Source organism: Rhipicephalus microplus, chromosome 5 (genome assembly GCF_043290135.1).
Source record: "Rhipicephalus microplus isolate Deutch F79 chromosome 5, USDA_Rmic, whole genome shotgun sequence".
Classification (NCBI taxonomy): domain Eukaryota; kingdom Metazoa; phylum Arthropoda; class Arachnida; order Ixodida; family Ixodidae; genus Rhipicephalus; species Rhipicephalus microplus.
This window is the reverse complement of record NC_134704.1, coordinates 46,003,195-46,020,254: the sequence shown is the minus strand read 5'-3', so window position 1 is coordinate 46,020,254 and position 17,060 is coordinate 46,003,195. Positions and strand designations below refer to the sequence as shown.

General features: G+C 45.3%; 2 protein-coding genes across 5 annotated transcripts in view; one reads left to right on the top strand and one right to left on the bottom strand.

Annotated features, from left to right (window-relative positions):
* The window catches only part of LOC142817763 (uncharacterized), a 379,761-nt gene that overhangs the window by 123,542 nt on the left and 239,159 nt on the right, over nucleotides 1-17,060 (bottom strand). The gene's annotated exons all lie outside the window — the stretch shown is intronic.
* LOC119174625 (uncharacterized) overlaps nucleotides 3,924-17,060 on the top strand; it is an 80,794-nt gene continuing 67,657 nt past the window's right edge. Inside the window, exon 1 of the mRNA XM_037425613.2 lies at nucleotides 3,924-4,083. Within this exon, the coding sequence (XP_037281510.2) occupies nucleotides 4,060-4,083 (24 nt within the window). The 5' untranslated portion in view covers nucleotides 3,924-4,059. The remainder of the gene's footprint in view (nucleotides 4,084-17,060) is intronic.

The window sequence follows — 17,060 nt, the reverse complement described above, 5'->3', positions numbered from 1 at the left end:
AGGGGTTACGGTACTTGACTATTGACCCGCAGGTCGCTGGATCGAATACCTGCCGAGGTGGGCGCTTTTTGACGGAGGTGAACTACCAGAAGCGCATGTACTGTGCGATGCCAGTGCATCTTTAAAGAACGCGAGATAGTCAGAATGTCTGGGCTGTCAACTACAGCATGCTTTTTAATCATTTCGTGGTCTACACGGTCGAAAAGCTCCATGTATTATTAATTACTTTTCCTTATAAGAGAACGGGCACGTGTACATACCCTCGACGTTTCTTCGAGGAGAGAATTTCGGTATTGTCCCATAAAGGCAAGGTAAACAAAAGGTGATGGTCTGGCGGAGAACGTTGTAAGCAGGCTGATTAATTTCTGACGGATAGCGTCTATTAACGGCCCGCGATATTTGTTGACGTGACTACAGCATTCAATATAGACTACGGGGTGTGGCGCGCACTGCTCAAGGTCGTGTATGACTAAGCCCGGAATTTAAAAATTATTACTTCGGCTCGATTCTGTTGACAAGGCGCATCCTTGGGCGAAGAGGCGGAGTGTGCGCATGCGTTCATTGGAAAATTGCCACAACTTAACCATTCTCCACCAGAGCATCACGGAAAACACGTTATTCCTGCCTTGACTCTTTTTTTATACTTGTATTGTTTCAGATCTTCGCTGCCGGTTATCGACATTCTATAGTTCTTTTTTTTTTGAAGGATGAAATATTCAAGCGTTGCAGATTACAGTGGGCGTCAGCTAAAAACACGACAAAAATGAAAAAAAAAAGAGCCGTTGGATATCCGCACCCGTTACTCGAGAGGAAGCAGTTGACTTTCCTTTAGCACTTCGGTCGCTGTATCTGAACAACTTTCTTGAAAAGCTTTATCAATAAGTACGAATAATAAATGAAAACTAAGTTCGTTGGCAAAGAACTGCGTTTCTTTACGGTGAATTTCACACGTGTCTTTATGATTGGAATTATTCATTTATATCTGAAAAGATAGTCTAGAACTGTGTGCTGAGCGGACTGTCTGAACATTGCTGGTCAAATTTTATCATCAAGCAATGTGTCATTCGTCGATACTCTTGAGTTCAGTGCAACGAGTCCATTCTTCAACTCTTAACAGTCATTCAATTTGCTAATTAATAAGATTGAACAAAAAAAGGCAATTTACTTACTCCTTTAACTGTCTTGTGATCCTCACTCAGCAATTAAAGTTAGTACTCTTTGCTAAAGTAGAGTAATTTATATTGGGATGAATACAAATTCAACAAATTTAAAAATACATGTGGACTGCCATTGCCATTGCCAGTAGAAGTACCTTGCAAGCTATTAAACTACCGCATTGCAAAGCTCAGTGTCTCTTAAGTGCACAGTGTGTTACATGTGATGAACATCAGAATAAAGGGCTCCAAAAAAAGGCTTTGTATAGCTCAGGGGTTTCTGAATCAGAAATGTAAACAGACCTAAATGATCACTGTTGCCATTCGCTCCCGAAGGAATACGGCTGCCGCAGCCAGGAATCTTATCTGCGACCTTGTGATAAGCAGCATAACGTTGTAGGCATCGGACGACTATTACAGCTACCTCCGAAACATTTAAAAGATTTTCGTTCGCGGTAACTTTGTTGTATGAACAAGCGCTGTATATATAATCATGTTCAGTTATTTCAATGAGCAGGTGATGATGAATTATACCTAACTCGTTGCAGACTTTTAATGTTCGGAAAACGGTACGAGAATATTTTTCGGCACTAGTGCTTAGGGGATAGGGTGGCATGTGAGACAAAATGAAAGAGTGTAAGGGAGGTACTAAAGTGGCGAAGCAGACCAAAAATTTTACCAATTCGACACCTTCCCATTAGCTGGGGTAGACAGAGGCAGCAGAGAACCTTTCCCATCCACCATGCCCTCATCACCCCTGCCGACAACAGAAACGCTTTTTCCTCTGCCAAAAGCACCGTATTTTTCACTGAGAGCACGCAGTGAACGCCTTTCCAAATATATGGCAGAAATTATTACACTCCCAGTGATTACTATGTGCGTACTTTACCCGCCCCACCTGACTGCGGTGCTTCGTGAATAACCGTTCAATTAAAGGGCCACTAAAGTCAAATAACAATTTACTACAGAGTGAAAACTCTATGTATGACAACATATAAAACGACAATATTATCAAAAGCAGTGCGCTATTTACCGAGAAATTAAAGGGAATGCACAAGAATACATGCGCCACCGTAGAACAATCTCAAAATAATCCCCAGGTGACGTCAGACGAACCGCCTACAATAAATCACTAGACTCTAGTAATTGATCTAGCTGTGCTATGTAAAGAACCTCCTGTGCATCCAGAGACGCAATAAAATGCTGCTTCTTAGTCTCTGTTTTATTCTTAAAAAAAGAACCACTGGACGTTACTAGTAGGAATGGAGCGAGTGGTCCAAAAATTTAATTTTCGCGTGATTAAACTTGACAGGTTGGGCTATCTATAGCGGGACCTAGGTGAACCAAAGCTCGTCTGCCATCTCGGAGGAAATGGCAGAAAATTGATGAATGGTCATTGTTGCTGTTGTGGCTTCCACTGATTTTGTTCTGCTGCTACAAGTGTCGGCGGCCACGCAGTAAAGCCGGGCAATGTTGTGCACAGCAACGGTGACGTGAAACAGTCCTATTCTTGAGGCGGGTAGTTTCAAGTGCGCTAATGTGATGCGGACCACTAAAACGTAATTTTATATCAAAACAAGCCCTTCATTGGCACGAAAGTAACACCACGAAGTTTCTGGACCACTATTTCAACAATCAACGTCGACTGAGTAGTTGCCTTTAGTGTCCTTTTAACTGCGAAAAACAAGACCAAAACTAAAGGAGCTCCTCCAAGTAACGTGAGATCTGAACCCGGTATGATTGCCTGTAGAGCAACGCATCTCTCCATTTTACACCCAATGCTGTGGCCGTACTCCGGAGATGACAAAACTTCGAAAGACTCACGCATTTTATCGCAAGTCACGCGATCCTCTAATATCACCGTGTATTCGGGGATCTCTAACCGCTTGGTACCATGCCATGGAAGTGGAAAAGCTTTCCCCCAACGTCCATCACTCACCAGATTCGCAATAAACTTCCACCTTCAGGCGAAAAAAAAAAGGAACCCATTTGACCCGTAAAAACTGTAATACCCGGTTTCGGGCGTGAGTCTCATCAGCGACCAGGAATGCGCTCCCCTCCTTTCATTATAGGTCACTGGCTGGATGTGAACAACGCGACGGACGAACAAGATGGGGTTGGGAAGATGCGAGTGCAAGGCTAATAGTTGCACGGGGCAGCTGCAAGCACCCATGCGTCCCACGAATGTGGTACCCTGTTCGTTCCGCTTGGAAGAAGGTGCGTACGCCGTCGCGTGTTCCGTAAGCACGCCTAATGAGCGCGTTGGATCAATTGGGAGAATGACTCGAGGCGCACCCCTCCAAGTGCACGGAGAGGAGGTAAAGGCTCCGTAACGCTGTAGACAAAAGCCGCGCAAGCGAGACGACGGCGGTCTTCGCAGAAGGGGTGAACAGTCGATAACTGGAAACAAAGAATAAGGAATACGGCCCGGCCCACCCCGCCGGATGAAACAATAAATACGGCGTTCAGAAATAAAAAACGAAGCAAGTTGTTGAGGGGGGTGAGTGGACCGCCGGGAGGGAGAAAGTGCGGGCACCACCAGCCCTTTTGATGTATTCCGGCACGGAGAATCACGAGAGCCACCGACAGCATGCAGGCGAGTGAAAGCAGGTTTGGGAATTCCCGATGCCCGACAAGCGCTGGCAAGAGCTGCGTGCGCCGGTAGACAGCGCCGTCGGTTTCACCGCTGCTGCCGTCCGCGTCTAAGTGCGCGCTCTCTGCGCCCGTCTGTATACGATTTGCGGGGGGCGTCGACTGCGGATGGGGACGCGTGCTTCTGTTTGACCGTCGAAGTCGGAGGACGTGTAGCTGGTTCGCCCTTACGCGTCGTGGCAATTTGGACGACTTCGACTCGTCGGAGGTCGTAGACTACCGGCCCGTCGATTCACGTCGCCGAGAAACAGCGATGGACCGCCCGCGAGGCGCTCAGGTGAGATGGATGCACCTTTTTTGTTTGCGTTTTCGTTTTGACAGAGCACAACAACAATCGTTGCTGGAAGGCGTAGTCGTGTTGAAGCTGCGATAGTGCACTCAAAACAACATGAATACCCCCACTGAGATGTGATAGGTATTGTGATAATCGACTAGAGTTCCGAGTGCTAGAGTTCTGCACTACCTGTGTCGAACAAAAGCTAAAGCAAATAAACTTCTCGGGTTAAGATAAAAAGAGCAGAGTGTACTGGAGGGCTACAGCCGAGACGTCGTCGGTTCAGTCATTTGTGTTGTGTACTGTCATTTTTCTCTGACAGGCATAACTATAACAGACAGGTTGACAGCAGATAGGTGCAAATAACAAACAAACGTAGGCCACGTAGTAAATAATAAGAGGCAAAAAATAAACCTGTACAGGTCACATCACGAGAACAGAAAACAATTTCAGCTACTAAAAGCTACAAGAGGTGTAAATAAAATTGACATGAATGAGTTCGGGATCATCAGGGGATGCTTTAGTCTTGCAGTGGACGTAGTCAGGCTGATGATGATGATAAGAACGACAACGACGACGACGATGATGATGATGACAACGATGATGATTATTATGATGATGATGATTATGGTGATGGTGATTATGGTGATTATGATGATTATTATGATTATGATGATGATGACGAGCTTGGTGGAGAACATCTCGCAGAACATTTTTCGGTTAAAAGAGTGGTGCATATCAGCGGGGTTGATTCATCTGGACGTTTTGATTTGGCGCCAAGGCAACTCCTCCGCTCGGCCCATTAGCGGCGCGGGTGTCTGCAACACGGCCTTCTATATACGGTGACGGACGAGATGTTGCGGAAGACCCCTTGGCTATACAGGCCCGCTCACTTTTCCTCGAACACAGCGAGGCTCGTTGAGTGTTTCAGCCTGTGTGGATGGGCCTTTTTACCTTGCTTGACACCCTAACGATGAAACGAGAGTGCAACTGCCAGTCAAGGAAAGGTCGGTAGGCGACACCTGTGGCTAGTGTGTCGTTTTCCTAACGCCTTAAAAGCTGTCTGCTAGCGAAAATAAGATAAGAAAAAAGGGAAGGGAGGAATAGTCGCGTTACTAAGCTCGGAATGCAGTCACTGTTGACGTCTTTCACGCGTTAGTATGACAAACGGATGCGCACAGGCGGTGTAGGGAGTTGTCTTCTGGTGACAACTTTACCTGCGTTTACGACATAGAGTGATTCACAATTATGTGTTCGCGGCACTCGTTTCCTTTACTGCATCCTCTTCAGAACGGACGACTGTTTATCAGCGCAGGTTTTCACCCGTCACTGTCAATAGTAATGGTTTTCAAAGACAAACAAGATGTGCGAAACGTGTTGACAACTAATACACAGCAGCTTCTTTCTCAAGTCTTGTATAGTGCCAGTCTTAGCTCGGCCTACTTCAGCGCTGTTTTCTCTTGACAAGAAGTAACCAAGTTGTAACTATATTTTTTCGTGCCTCAGGTGTCAGTCATCTCACTCCAGCAGTTTATTTCCTCATAAGTGCTACACAGAACAGACACAAGAAGACAAGAGTAAAAGCAGACATAGGAGCTTCATGATGAGCCCTGTAATTCTTTCCTAGTGGTCACGTGATTGACGTGAGGCACCAATGATAGTAGGCGGAGCGATTCGCCTCGACTTTATTGCCATTTATGAGATTTGGCTTTTCATCGTGCATCCGCCCGATGGACTTGCTTCCAGGCATATTGAACGGCACTGAAGAGTTGTAAGTTAGAATGCTCGTCTACTGGGCAAGCTTTTCTGCTAGGAAAGCAGCCGCTTATACTCGTCTCAGCAACCAGCGTAATATGTCGGCGTTTCGGATCGAAACGTCGATGAAAGCGAGTTCACCTTGGTTCGAAATGTTCCTCGAAGTCGGCATTGTTGCGCTGTTCGCCGTAGACAAGTTCTGGCGCTACATTCCGCGATCACGCCAGGCTTCGATGTAAGCGCAATGAATGTGTCGACAGACTTTCGTTCTCACATATTTGCACAGGAATCGCCGTTACGTGCAACGAGTGAGAAAGCCGTAACAGTGCGGACGTGCGAGCTCCTTCTGCGCACGACGTCTTTTAATCGCCGCTCTTTGACCCCACAACGTGGCGATCGATACTTGTGCCGTCATAATTGCGAGCCAGTTCTTTGAGCCGTTCGGGCTGTTTGTTGAGATACCCTCTTCGTCGCCTCACTTTCTTAGGTTAACTGCAAAAGGTCGACCATAGTCGTCTTCACTTATATTCTCGGTTACTTTTTTCTTTTGTTTGAAGAGCCTTTGTGCTGCAGTCCGAGAAGGTCCGAAGTTTAGTGTTTGGGTGATTGGCGTACTTATAACCTTCAGTTAAACGCCCAGAACTGAACATTACCTTTCGTCGCCACGGTGTACATGTGTACAGTGCTCACTGGTTTCATGTGGAAACGCGTCAACTTAGGGCTAAAAAGTCGCGAACCTATTTATACGTATACGACCTTCAGGTGTCATGTCCACATATGTGGACGCAACTTGTTTTCACCAGTTGTTTCGAAACCGACCATGAAAAAAAAAAGGCAAGATGCGTTCCACATGCATGATGAACTAGACTTACTGCATAGTCAATGTGTGGTTACTTCACCTTAATGGGCTGCATTTAACTGCGACCGTTCACGTTGGTGAAAACACTGCAATGTTTGACGGCGCGTTTTGACGTGCCACGTTCCAAAACAAACGCCATAATTATGATTTGTCATTGTTTGAAATGAATACAAACACCAAAACTACGCATGCCTTTTGAGCTTCAAGCTTGCGAATGTTATTGTGTAAAAAGTATGTCCCTCTTACAAGACAAATGCTATCCTGTCGACTGCAATGGAAAACATCCTCGACGGCAGCAGAACTTCATGGCATCAAAGAAGCTTTCCCTTACATCTTGTGCCAAACGCCAGACCGATGGGTAATTTTCACCGACTCCAAGGGAGCCCTACAGATATTATTCAACCTCCTAAAGAAAACAAATTTTCGCCCCGTTTCATTTGACATAGCATACCTTCATCACCTGGCTGTTACCGCAGGGAATTATATCACAATACTGGCTCATTGTGGCATTTTCGCCAACAAGAAAGCAGACAAAGTAGCACGCAAAGGTATTTGACAACACAGTCACAAACTTATTTCACGAAATCATATACTGCTCAGATGGCTAAAAGACTTGCATTAAAAAAAAAGGGACCCTGGAACCTTCCCACACATCATTACGCCTTCCTTCCCTCAATCGATTCATATCTCAGAACAAGACTCTCATTCAAAATTCCTAAACATCTGAAAAGGCTCTACCATTCTCTTCGACTAAACAGTGTCTATGTTAACAGCCTACGGTACCGCTTCGGTCAGTCAGCGAGTACATACTGCAAGAACTGTGGCTCCGTTGAAACTATGGAACATATATTGTTTGAGTGTAGAGCGTATGCTGATGAGCGTGCGCTTTGTGAGCTTTGCATGCATTCGATAACCGAGAGAACTTCCTCCCTTGACTTTGTATTGGGACCTTTAGCCTGCTCTTCTTTACAAAGACGGGCTATGAAACTTTTGTTTGCGTATTTGGACAGCATCGGTCAACTAGACAAACTCTAGCTGTAGCTTTACAACACGGAAAAACTATTAGCGCGCATTCTCATTCCATGGTCAAAGACGTGGCCTTTTCCTTTCTTTTTTACTCTATATATTCTATCTTTACATCTTTTCTATTATATATCTCTCCCTATCCGCGTACTTTCAATCATCAATCCCCTTCCCCACGCCGAGTAGCAAGTGAGTGATTTATATCCAGCTAAATTCTCTGCTTTTCAATAACCAGTTCTCTCTCTTTGGAGCCTGAATGAGTGAATAATAATAATAATAATAATAATAATAATAATAATAATAATAATAATAATAATAATAATAATAATAATAATAATAATAATATCTGGGATTTGACGCCCGACAACCACGATATCATTATGAAAGACGACGTATAGTGGGGGGCTCCGGAAATTTCGACCACCTGGGGATATATAACGCGCACCTAAATCTAAGTACAGGGACCTGGAAGTTTCTGCCTCATCGGAGATGCGGCCACCAAGGCTGGGATTCAATCCCGCGACCTATGGGCTGTACCTCTCTAGCAGCGAGACACCTTGCTTAATACAGCACCACGCCGGGTACATTGCACTTCGGGTTTGTTGTGTGGATGAACAGTACGTCCAATGATTCGTAAGCTCAGCCACCATATAGCTGAGAACAATGTCGGATGGAGCAAATATTCAGTCAACTAATATGCAGAGTATTTCCACAAGTATTTTCTTTTGAATTGTGAAAATCAACGTAGAAGCAAAAATAAAAAAAAACGGTGCTTGTCTCGCTTTTTCCGGTGCTGGTTTCTACGATGATGCAGAACCGACTAGGTCAGCAAGCCACGCTTTTCTAGTATTTCATGTCCTTGGAGCTTTGAGCACGTCCACCCACTACAGCGCATACGACGAAAACCACTCGCTACTTGTTATTCTTACATGTAGATTTTAGCTCTCATTCTGAGAATCCATTTTTTCAGATATACACAGCTCTCCGTATTCAGGGGAAAGACCTGATCAGCATTCGGGACAGCAAAACTTCACATACTGCTGAGAAGACAAAAAGGAGAAGCAAAGCCCTTGAATGAAATGCAGATAATTCTATAAGCTTGTGCGTGAACGCTCATACATGATACTCTGCATATGGAGAGGGACGGGGAACATGAAGGAGCTAGAAGAAACAGTGCGAAAAGAGTACAAGTCAAGAAGCGATAGAATAGTTAAGTGTCCGAGGAAAAATTTAGGGAGGTCAACCAGTCCATAATAACCAGTTTGCTGCCCTACACATGGAAACGGGATGGGGAATAATGAAAGAGGAAGAGGAAAGAGTAAGAAAGATAGCACATCACGCAGCACGCACACAAGCACGCAGTCAGTCGCAGCTTAAAGGGCCACTCACCAGGCCCCATACCGAATTTTAGTTTGACAGTGGAAGTTGTTGGGTGTCTGATGACGAACGTTTTGCCACAAAAAATTGCGAATCGGTTCATTACGAGCATAGAAAACAGATTTTTCAAAGCGGCGCGTGGAGTACACCACTGTCACAGCCATTGGTCCAGGTCTATTGACTAGAGTCCAGGTCCAGGTCCATTTTTCTCAAAAACCTCAACATCTTCTTGGTCACCTTCAGCTGTGATGTCCTCTGTCGACGACATTCGAGAACCGATTCAACAGACATTTGTCTACATCCAGATGCGCTATAAAGGACGGTGATGTTCTCTGACTCCGCCGAAGAGAGGCCACGCTGCTTTATCGTTTGTGGTGAGGTGTGGCTTTTAAGAAATCGTACACTCCTCCCGCAGTGGAATGGCCGACAACGCTTTTCGAGATGCCTGTATAGTTGCGAGGAAAAGCTTAGAAGATACGCATTCGCCTCGTGCCATATTTCGTGAAGTCTGGCTGGTGTTCTTAGTTGGCCCGCTTGCCGAGTGGAGTCGATCACGAAGACAGCGTAATGGTAAACTGGACCAATCGCACGGATGGCGAAATCAAAAGTGGGGCAATTGAAGAGACAGCGAGAGTGATCTCAAGTCACGTGGGTCACTAGGTGAGGTCACCTACAGCGAAGTCGCAGTATCTCACGACACTGTTCACATATGCTGTGCCTTTGTCCTTGTGATTACAGTGTCTTAGCACTGGGCCCCTCAAGCGGCTGGCGGATACAAGCTGTGACGTTCTTTTGCACTTTCCTAGCTTTGGTATATAGTACAAAGGAACTCGGGAGCTCGGGGCTCCAACCACTTGGGCTCTTCAATATAAAACTCCCTCGTTTCCATTGTCATTCAGGTCTTTTCAGTGAGGAGGAGAAGATAAAGAAAAGTCGTAGGACAAGGAGGTTAGTTAGCCAGTTCTCAAGCCGGCTGGCTACCCTGTTCTAGGGAAACGGGTAAAGGAAATAAAAGATGATAAATAAGACATAACAAAAAAGAGAAGAAAGAGAAAAAAAAAACAGGACAATAAAACGATAAACGGCACTGACTAACGTCTTTCTATGAGATGACGTCCACAAGAAAAGCCACAACACTCTAAAACCTTTCCTTGCCAAGGGTAGTTTCGGCCAGTGTCCTAAGCCCTTTTCCTCCGAGAATGGGCGATTGTTAAGGGTGTCAGGCACTCTTGAATGTTTTTTTTTTCCTTGGTGCACTGAAGCGAGGACACCATTTAGGAATTCTGGGGATAATGTAGAATGCCCCTCAGCTTTATAAATTGTAATAGATTTAATAAACGCTAACGTCACCTTTGGCCAGTCGCTGTCAACAATTTCTCCCGAACATTGTTTGCTACACGGTCACTACCCAGGTACATAATAGATGACGTCTGAGCTGGCATGTATTCTTCTGCGTGCGTGCACCTGCCAGAAGATAACCCCACGTTGGCTATGAGTTGGCAGTGCCACCCATTTCCACTTAGTCAGAGGTGTTAACAACAGATTCTTACGAAGTTCTTGATTCCCACGGCAAGCACAATGACCCTTCATCCCACCGAGCGGGTAGGGGCGGCTATCTCTGAAAATATCGATAATTTATTGAATGCGTACCGTTTTAAGACGATAGGGGTTACGTGATGCATGCACTACTGCCTTCATGAACAAGCCCCGCGTAACTGATTGCAACAAAAAGTTAGCGAATAAGCTTCATGAAATCGCACAGTAAGTGGTGAGGCCATAAATTATTCGGCGTCGTATGCGCATTCGGCTGGGTGCCAGATTACGCTTTTATAAATATTATATTGACAGAAAGTAGGCGCAATGTCCCTTGCAGCTTAATGTTAAATTTGACAATGTATAAAAGAGAAGAGCTAATTGAATTATAATGAACCGTTCAAAAAACTTGTCTGTTGACTGGATTTGAACGAAACTGGCTCAAGAGAGCACTGAGATAAAATGTTTTTTTTTTCTCTAGTACCCAACAGAAATGCGGAAAAACGTCAATGTTTACGTAATTTCAAGCCCTGTAACGTGGCTCAGGGGAAGACAAGCTTGCTATAAACTTCGATTCGCTTTGTCTGAATCCTCAAACGAACTGAATAATCCAGAACTTGTCATCGGTGTGATGTTGTGCAATGTTTTCCACCTTGACAGTCATATGTCCTAATAATATTTATTAATCGTTGAAAAGAATTTCGAAGCAATGCAATATCTCTACCTATGAATAAATTCACGAGACAAAACATCCTGCTATGCATAAAGGTTTGCGTCAAGCCACTGCAAGAATGACACCAAGACATACTTCCGAATTGACAAAGACGTCTTGATCCAAGCCAACTCTAATTGGTTTCTATATTAGGAAACGCTTGGCCGCCGCTCAAGCACGTAGCTTCTGCAAAACCAACAAGAATGGTCATTGATGACTGGCGCACCTGAAGCGGCAAAGGTTGCTACCCTCATTGGTACCTGTGATATATATCTTTTTTTCTTCCATCCGTGAGACTTGGATGCCTCGGATAAATTTCTCCTTTCTTTGATATTTAAACGCGCGAAAATGTAGTTAATGTGCAAGCGGCGGCGCAAAACAAAAGGACGCTCCCCCCAATGTATGAAGAAACGCAAACTCCTCGCGACTAAGCGTTGTTTACGTGACTGTGACCGGAATACGAAATCTGCGTGACGAAACTGCGTAGGCAAAGACGCCGCCGCTTCTGTCGACCGTCGCGAAAAAGAATTCCCCTTGCTTCACCCACTGACGTGGCGCATATATACTAAAATGTTGCTGAGACTCGCTCAATATAGAAACGCCTCGAGTTGTGTCACCTCTGCGGGTGGCTCCAGGAGCTGCGTGTTTCGGGCTACGGTTTTTTCAGGCAGATAAGCTAACCCAGTCGCTCCGGAGATTTAAATAAGCGCCAAAGTGTTGCTGTTCAACGGGGTATACACCCTAACAGCGCTTGGCTTACCTGGACGCTAGCAATGGAGGGTACTCACAAGTATTTCTTCTTTAAGACGTGGACTTCTCAGTCAGCTTGTTATCGCTGGGTAGAACTATATACACTATAGCCTGTTCCGTCCGCTACAGAACTCAACTGTGGGCAGTAGCACTACTGACCCGAGCCCACATGACGCAAATGCTTTGCTAGCCGTGCTTTCAAAGCGGAATGTGTTGCGCTTTAAGCAGCCCTCTTCCGAAGAACTATTTCGGTCGGCTCAGGAAGTTAGCGGAACACAAAAAGCCGCACGCAAAAAATTATAATTGGGCACACTTTAATATTTGAGTGTTGGTTGCAGTCTTTTGAACTGATTTATGTCCCACATATAATGCAATATTCAACAATATACATACACTCGATGTGACCTGTTTGGCGAGTAGGTTTATAAAGCTGGAGTCGAAGGAAGTTTGGGAGCTGCGAGAAGTCCACACGAAAAATTAGTACATGATATTTTTTTTTCTGTCTCAGATTACTGTTTCATAAGTGCAGAGTCTACACTTACGCAAATTACCTGTAAAACAAGACGACCTGTTGCAACTGCGGGCAAGCAGAAATGTGGCCCCATATCGGCAACCACATCGAGACGCGTTGCCGACTCCGTGAAATCTTTTCTCACAATAACTCCGGTCCCTTTCCTAGAAACAATGTGCAGGCGACAATTCATTCTGAGCAGCGAGCCAGAACATGGTTGGGTGTTGTACATTGCACCTTCACCTCTCTCCCGCGACACACACGAGTCTGCATAAAGGAACATGATGACTTGGCCGCGGGATGCCCCGCTTTTAAATGCCGTGCATTTCTTAGTCGTACCATGTCACGGATCCTTCGTCGCCATACCCTCGACACTCTGCGACTCATTTACTCAAGTTCTTCCCGTGGAAAGATGCGGGCGGCTTTTTTTTTGTGCCACAAACGACACACTAAGTTACAGAAAGGCACAGGCGTGTCCGTAGCGTGCAATAGCGTTTCGTAGAATTCCCATCTCGCTTTCCGAAGCGTGTTGAGAGGAGGGCAGGACGCAGGGGGCGGGGGTGCCAGAAAAATAGTTATTGCTGTACACTCTAAGCAAAAAGAGAGTATGTGTTACTTTTTGGGGTGGGCTCCGACTCCCCCTGTATATGACTATTTAATAGAAAAACGCGTTAACTCTCTCATAGGCCCCAACCTTCTACGACGAGTGTCTAATGAACTTCAAATAGAATTCACGTATCTCTCTAGAGGAACACTAAAGTAACAAAACGAATCGGCTTACATTGATAAATTTCGCTCTGAAAGCTCTAATGTCGCTAATTTCTCCATTATAGATGAAATCATTGAAATAAATAATAGAGAAGAAAATCACGGTCTAAATCCTATTTTAAAGCGTCGTGCCGAAATGTTCCCGCGTGACCTTGATGAATTTCAAGGACAGACAGACAGACAGACAGACAGACAGACAGACAGACAGACAGACAGACAGACAGACAGACAGACAGACAGACAGACAGACAGACAGACAGACAGACAGACAGACAGACAGACAGACAGACAGACAGACAGACAGACAGACAGACAGGCAGACAGACAGACAGACAGACAGACAGACAGACAGACAGACACAGACAGACAGACAGACAGACAGACAGACAGACAGACAGACAGAGAACTTCAATGAGGCCCTGAGGGACTAGCCGGAAAGGACGCGCTAAGTTTTCGTTATTCTTATATTGGCACAACGAAATTATCTGAAACTTGGCAAGCTAACCCCCGTATTCTAGAACGTCCGTCCACTCAACACTTCACCTTCACTCGAGAAGGTCGATGGGAGCCCCGTCTCTAGGCAGGGAAAGTCACTGCATATCAGCGATAATCTGCTGTGATTCTTGAGTAGCGCAGCATCAGTTTCCAACGAGCAGCGGCGCAGTGCTCAACTCTGTCAAGTGAAGGGGGAAAGCCGAGTCGAGGAGTGTTTGTGAACACGGGGGTAAGTATCTGGCCTCGTTCATAGAACAACGTATACCTCATTTCTATCGAGTCGGTCACAATATAGACGCCATCAAAAGCTTTGACGTCGCGGCGATTGGTACGAGAAGTTCAAGATGGCGTCGCCACCCACCTTTTCCTTTTGCGGGTCTTCTCACTTACCAAGTGCCTCCTCACACTGAGCGCGGAGATATCGGTGGCGCGACAGTGTAACTTACTAACACGAGAGTTTTCTCTTTATTGTTCCTTTTAATTAAAGTCATACGCGTGGTATGTCAGGGCTCAAAGATCATAGCCAAATGACTCTTCTTTTGTTTAGAGCACGAATGAATCGGGCCCACTGTAACACGAGCTTTATTAATGGAGGCGAGAAACACTGGCCGTGACACGCGCGCGCGCGGGTGCAGGTTTTCTCAGAATAGCGCACTGTGGGTCAATGTCGTGAGTAAGGGGCGCTGTAACTTAGGAAGGCAAGAAAATAAGAGAAAGAAACGGGGGATGCCGGTGCATCCACTAATAGATATCGCTTCCGCACCCAACGTCGTGGCTTGGAATATTTGATACGTCGGTATCGATGTTCTGCTTGACCGTGGCCGATGGCGGATTACGACTATCGCTTTGCACTAAGCGACGGGGAAACCAGAAACGCAGCCGCAGTCTCGGTTTCTTCCTCTTCGTGAGATGAGCAGTCGTAAATGTTACCACTCGCCGAATCAAATCAGTTTTTTTTTTGTCTTCGACACTGAGGATATACAACTACGGAGTATCTGGTAGCCAGACATGGCTACCCTTTCGTACATGTTATAGCAGTGAGTTGGTAGAAGAAATTTGTAATGATAATGGAGGAATGTTGCGTTAAAAACTTATATTCAAGAGGCTTCATCAAATGCTTATGGGTCTTCTAAACCTATTTAATTAGGCAGCAGTATGCTATCAGAATTGACACAGCCAACTTCGTAATAATATATTTTTGCGAAGCGTACGACGTTGGCTTCACCCGCTGCATTAATACGTGCAGTGGCACCCGAAATAAACGCATGCATGACGCCATAATTATCAGAGTCCACATGGCACCTTTGTTTCTAGGGTCCTGGCAATGTTTCTTTTTTAGTGAAGAGAACTGCCATATGAGTTTTATTAGCTCATTTTTATTTTTTGTACATTTTCACTTTTACTAGCTCATTTATGTTGGTTCAGCGAAGAGAACTGCCATGTGCCCGTTTTTTTGCATTACTCTTTATGCAATGTTTACCAAGCCCGGGGGTGCAGACTGTCAAGCCTGATCTATGGCTTTTAGGGGCGAAGCTCCTTAAGGTGCGGGTCTGTACATCCTTCGATGTTGTACGTAGCCACCGGTGGCACACACCCGCTCTAGAGGATGCGAGATGCGATGCACAGAGGAATGCCAGGGAATGCGAGATGGGAGATGGCGGTACTTGGAGTGTTATCTAGGTGGACGCATGGACGGATGCATGAATGGATGGACAAACGGACTAGCAGACGGATGGACAGACGTATGGACGCACGGAGCGGGTGTGTGCCACAGGGGATGCGAGATGGTGGTACTTGGAGTGTTCACTAGAAGGACGCACGGACAGACGGACAGACAGTATAGAAGACGGACGGACAGATGGACGGACGCGTGGACGTATGGACGGATTGATGGATGGATGCATGGACGGAAGCACGGACGGGCTGATGGACGCTTCACCCCACTCATCACCATGGATTCACTCCGTGGATATGCTGTGATTTTTTCGTTTTTCCCCACCAAGCTTCATTGATTGTCTTTGAAGCCAAAAATAAACCCTAATTGAATGATTGATTGGCTAAATAAATTTAGGGCTCTTAAAATGATAAAACATTGCCTAATGCTGCTCTATAGACTAAAAGATAAGTGTAGGCGCTAAAAATAAAAGCTTCAGTCAGAAATAGAAGTAGGCATGTGTGTGTACATTATTTGTGTCTTGCAGTAAGTAACAAGCCGAGAGTCCTTTCTTTTTTTAATTGATGCATGGACTACCTCATGAGGCATAATATTTTTCGTGTATATGTATATCGAGTGCGTGCGGTTAAGCTAGTGTTGAGTGTTGAGTGACGTATTGTGTAATGCGTTGTCATGCATCCAGTGGTCGTAACTTGTCATGTTTGTAGCAAAGGCTGGCTTCAATAAGGTGGCAGTGAAGCGCTCATGTTAATCTCGATATGACTGGTCCATTTGACTACTGTAACTTAAAAATGAAAAAAAAATATATAGACATGAGCTTTTGCATGTCGTGCAAGGCAGCTCGTTCCAGAAGCGTTGTGTAACACAATTCATGGAATGCAACTTATCAATAATCTATGTGTGGAATCACGCTTATTAAGGCGAGAGCCATATTTGCATGCCTCACCAAATGGGGCAGTTGAACGTCGGCATACTGTACGGCTTTGGTCTCAACATGGGCAATGAAAAACGTCCCCGTCCCTTGACGACATGACCACATGACGTCATATGACGTTACAAACAGAGTTCTTTACGTATTAGGTGCATGCCGCTTTCGGTGGGGGACGGGACGGGTGAGGTTCGGTTCACCAACATAGGAGAAAAAGAAGTATACTGCCGTTGCTTTCGAGTCGTCTTAAAGTTCATCATAAAGTTAATTTTACATGATGACGTAATAGTATCCTGGAATCATTGCGATTGTGACACAATCATGGCATGTAATGACGTGGCGAAGAACCTTAGGGTCTCGGCTTCTAGGGGTCTAACGTCGTCGCGGTGTGTTGCGTGTAAGTGAAGGTCAATCATAAAAACGGTTCTGTGCTACAAACACGGGGGTGATTACCACTACTCGCCACTGGGTCACTAATTATGCAGAAGGGAACAATTAGGCCATCCTAATTGCCGACGACGTTCGTGGAACTGAAACACCGTTCGCTGCATGCCTCGCTGTTGCCCAGTTTTTTTTTTGTTTTTTTTTAACTGA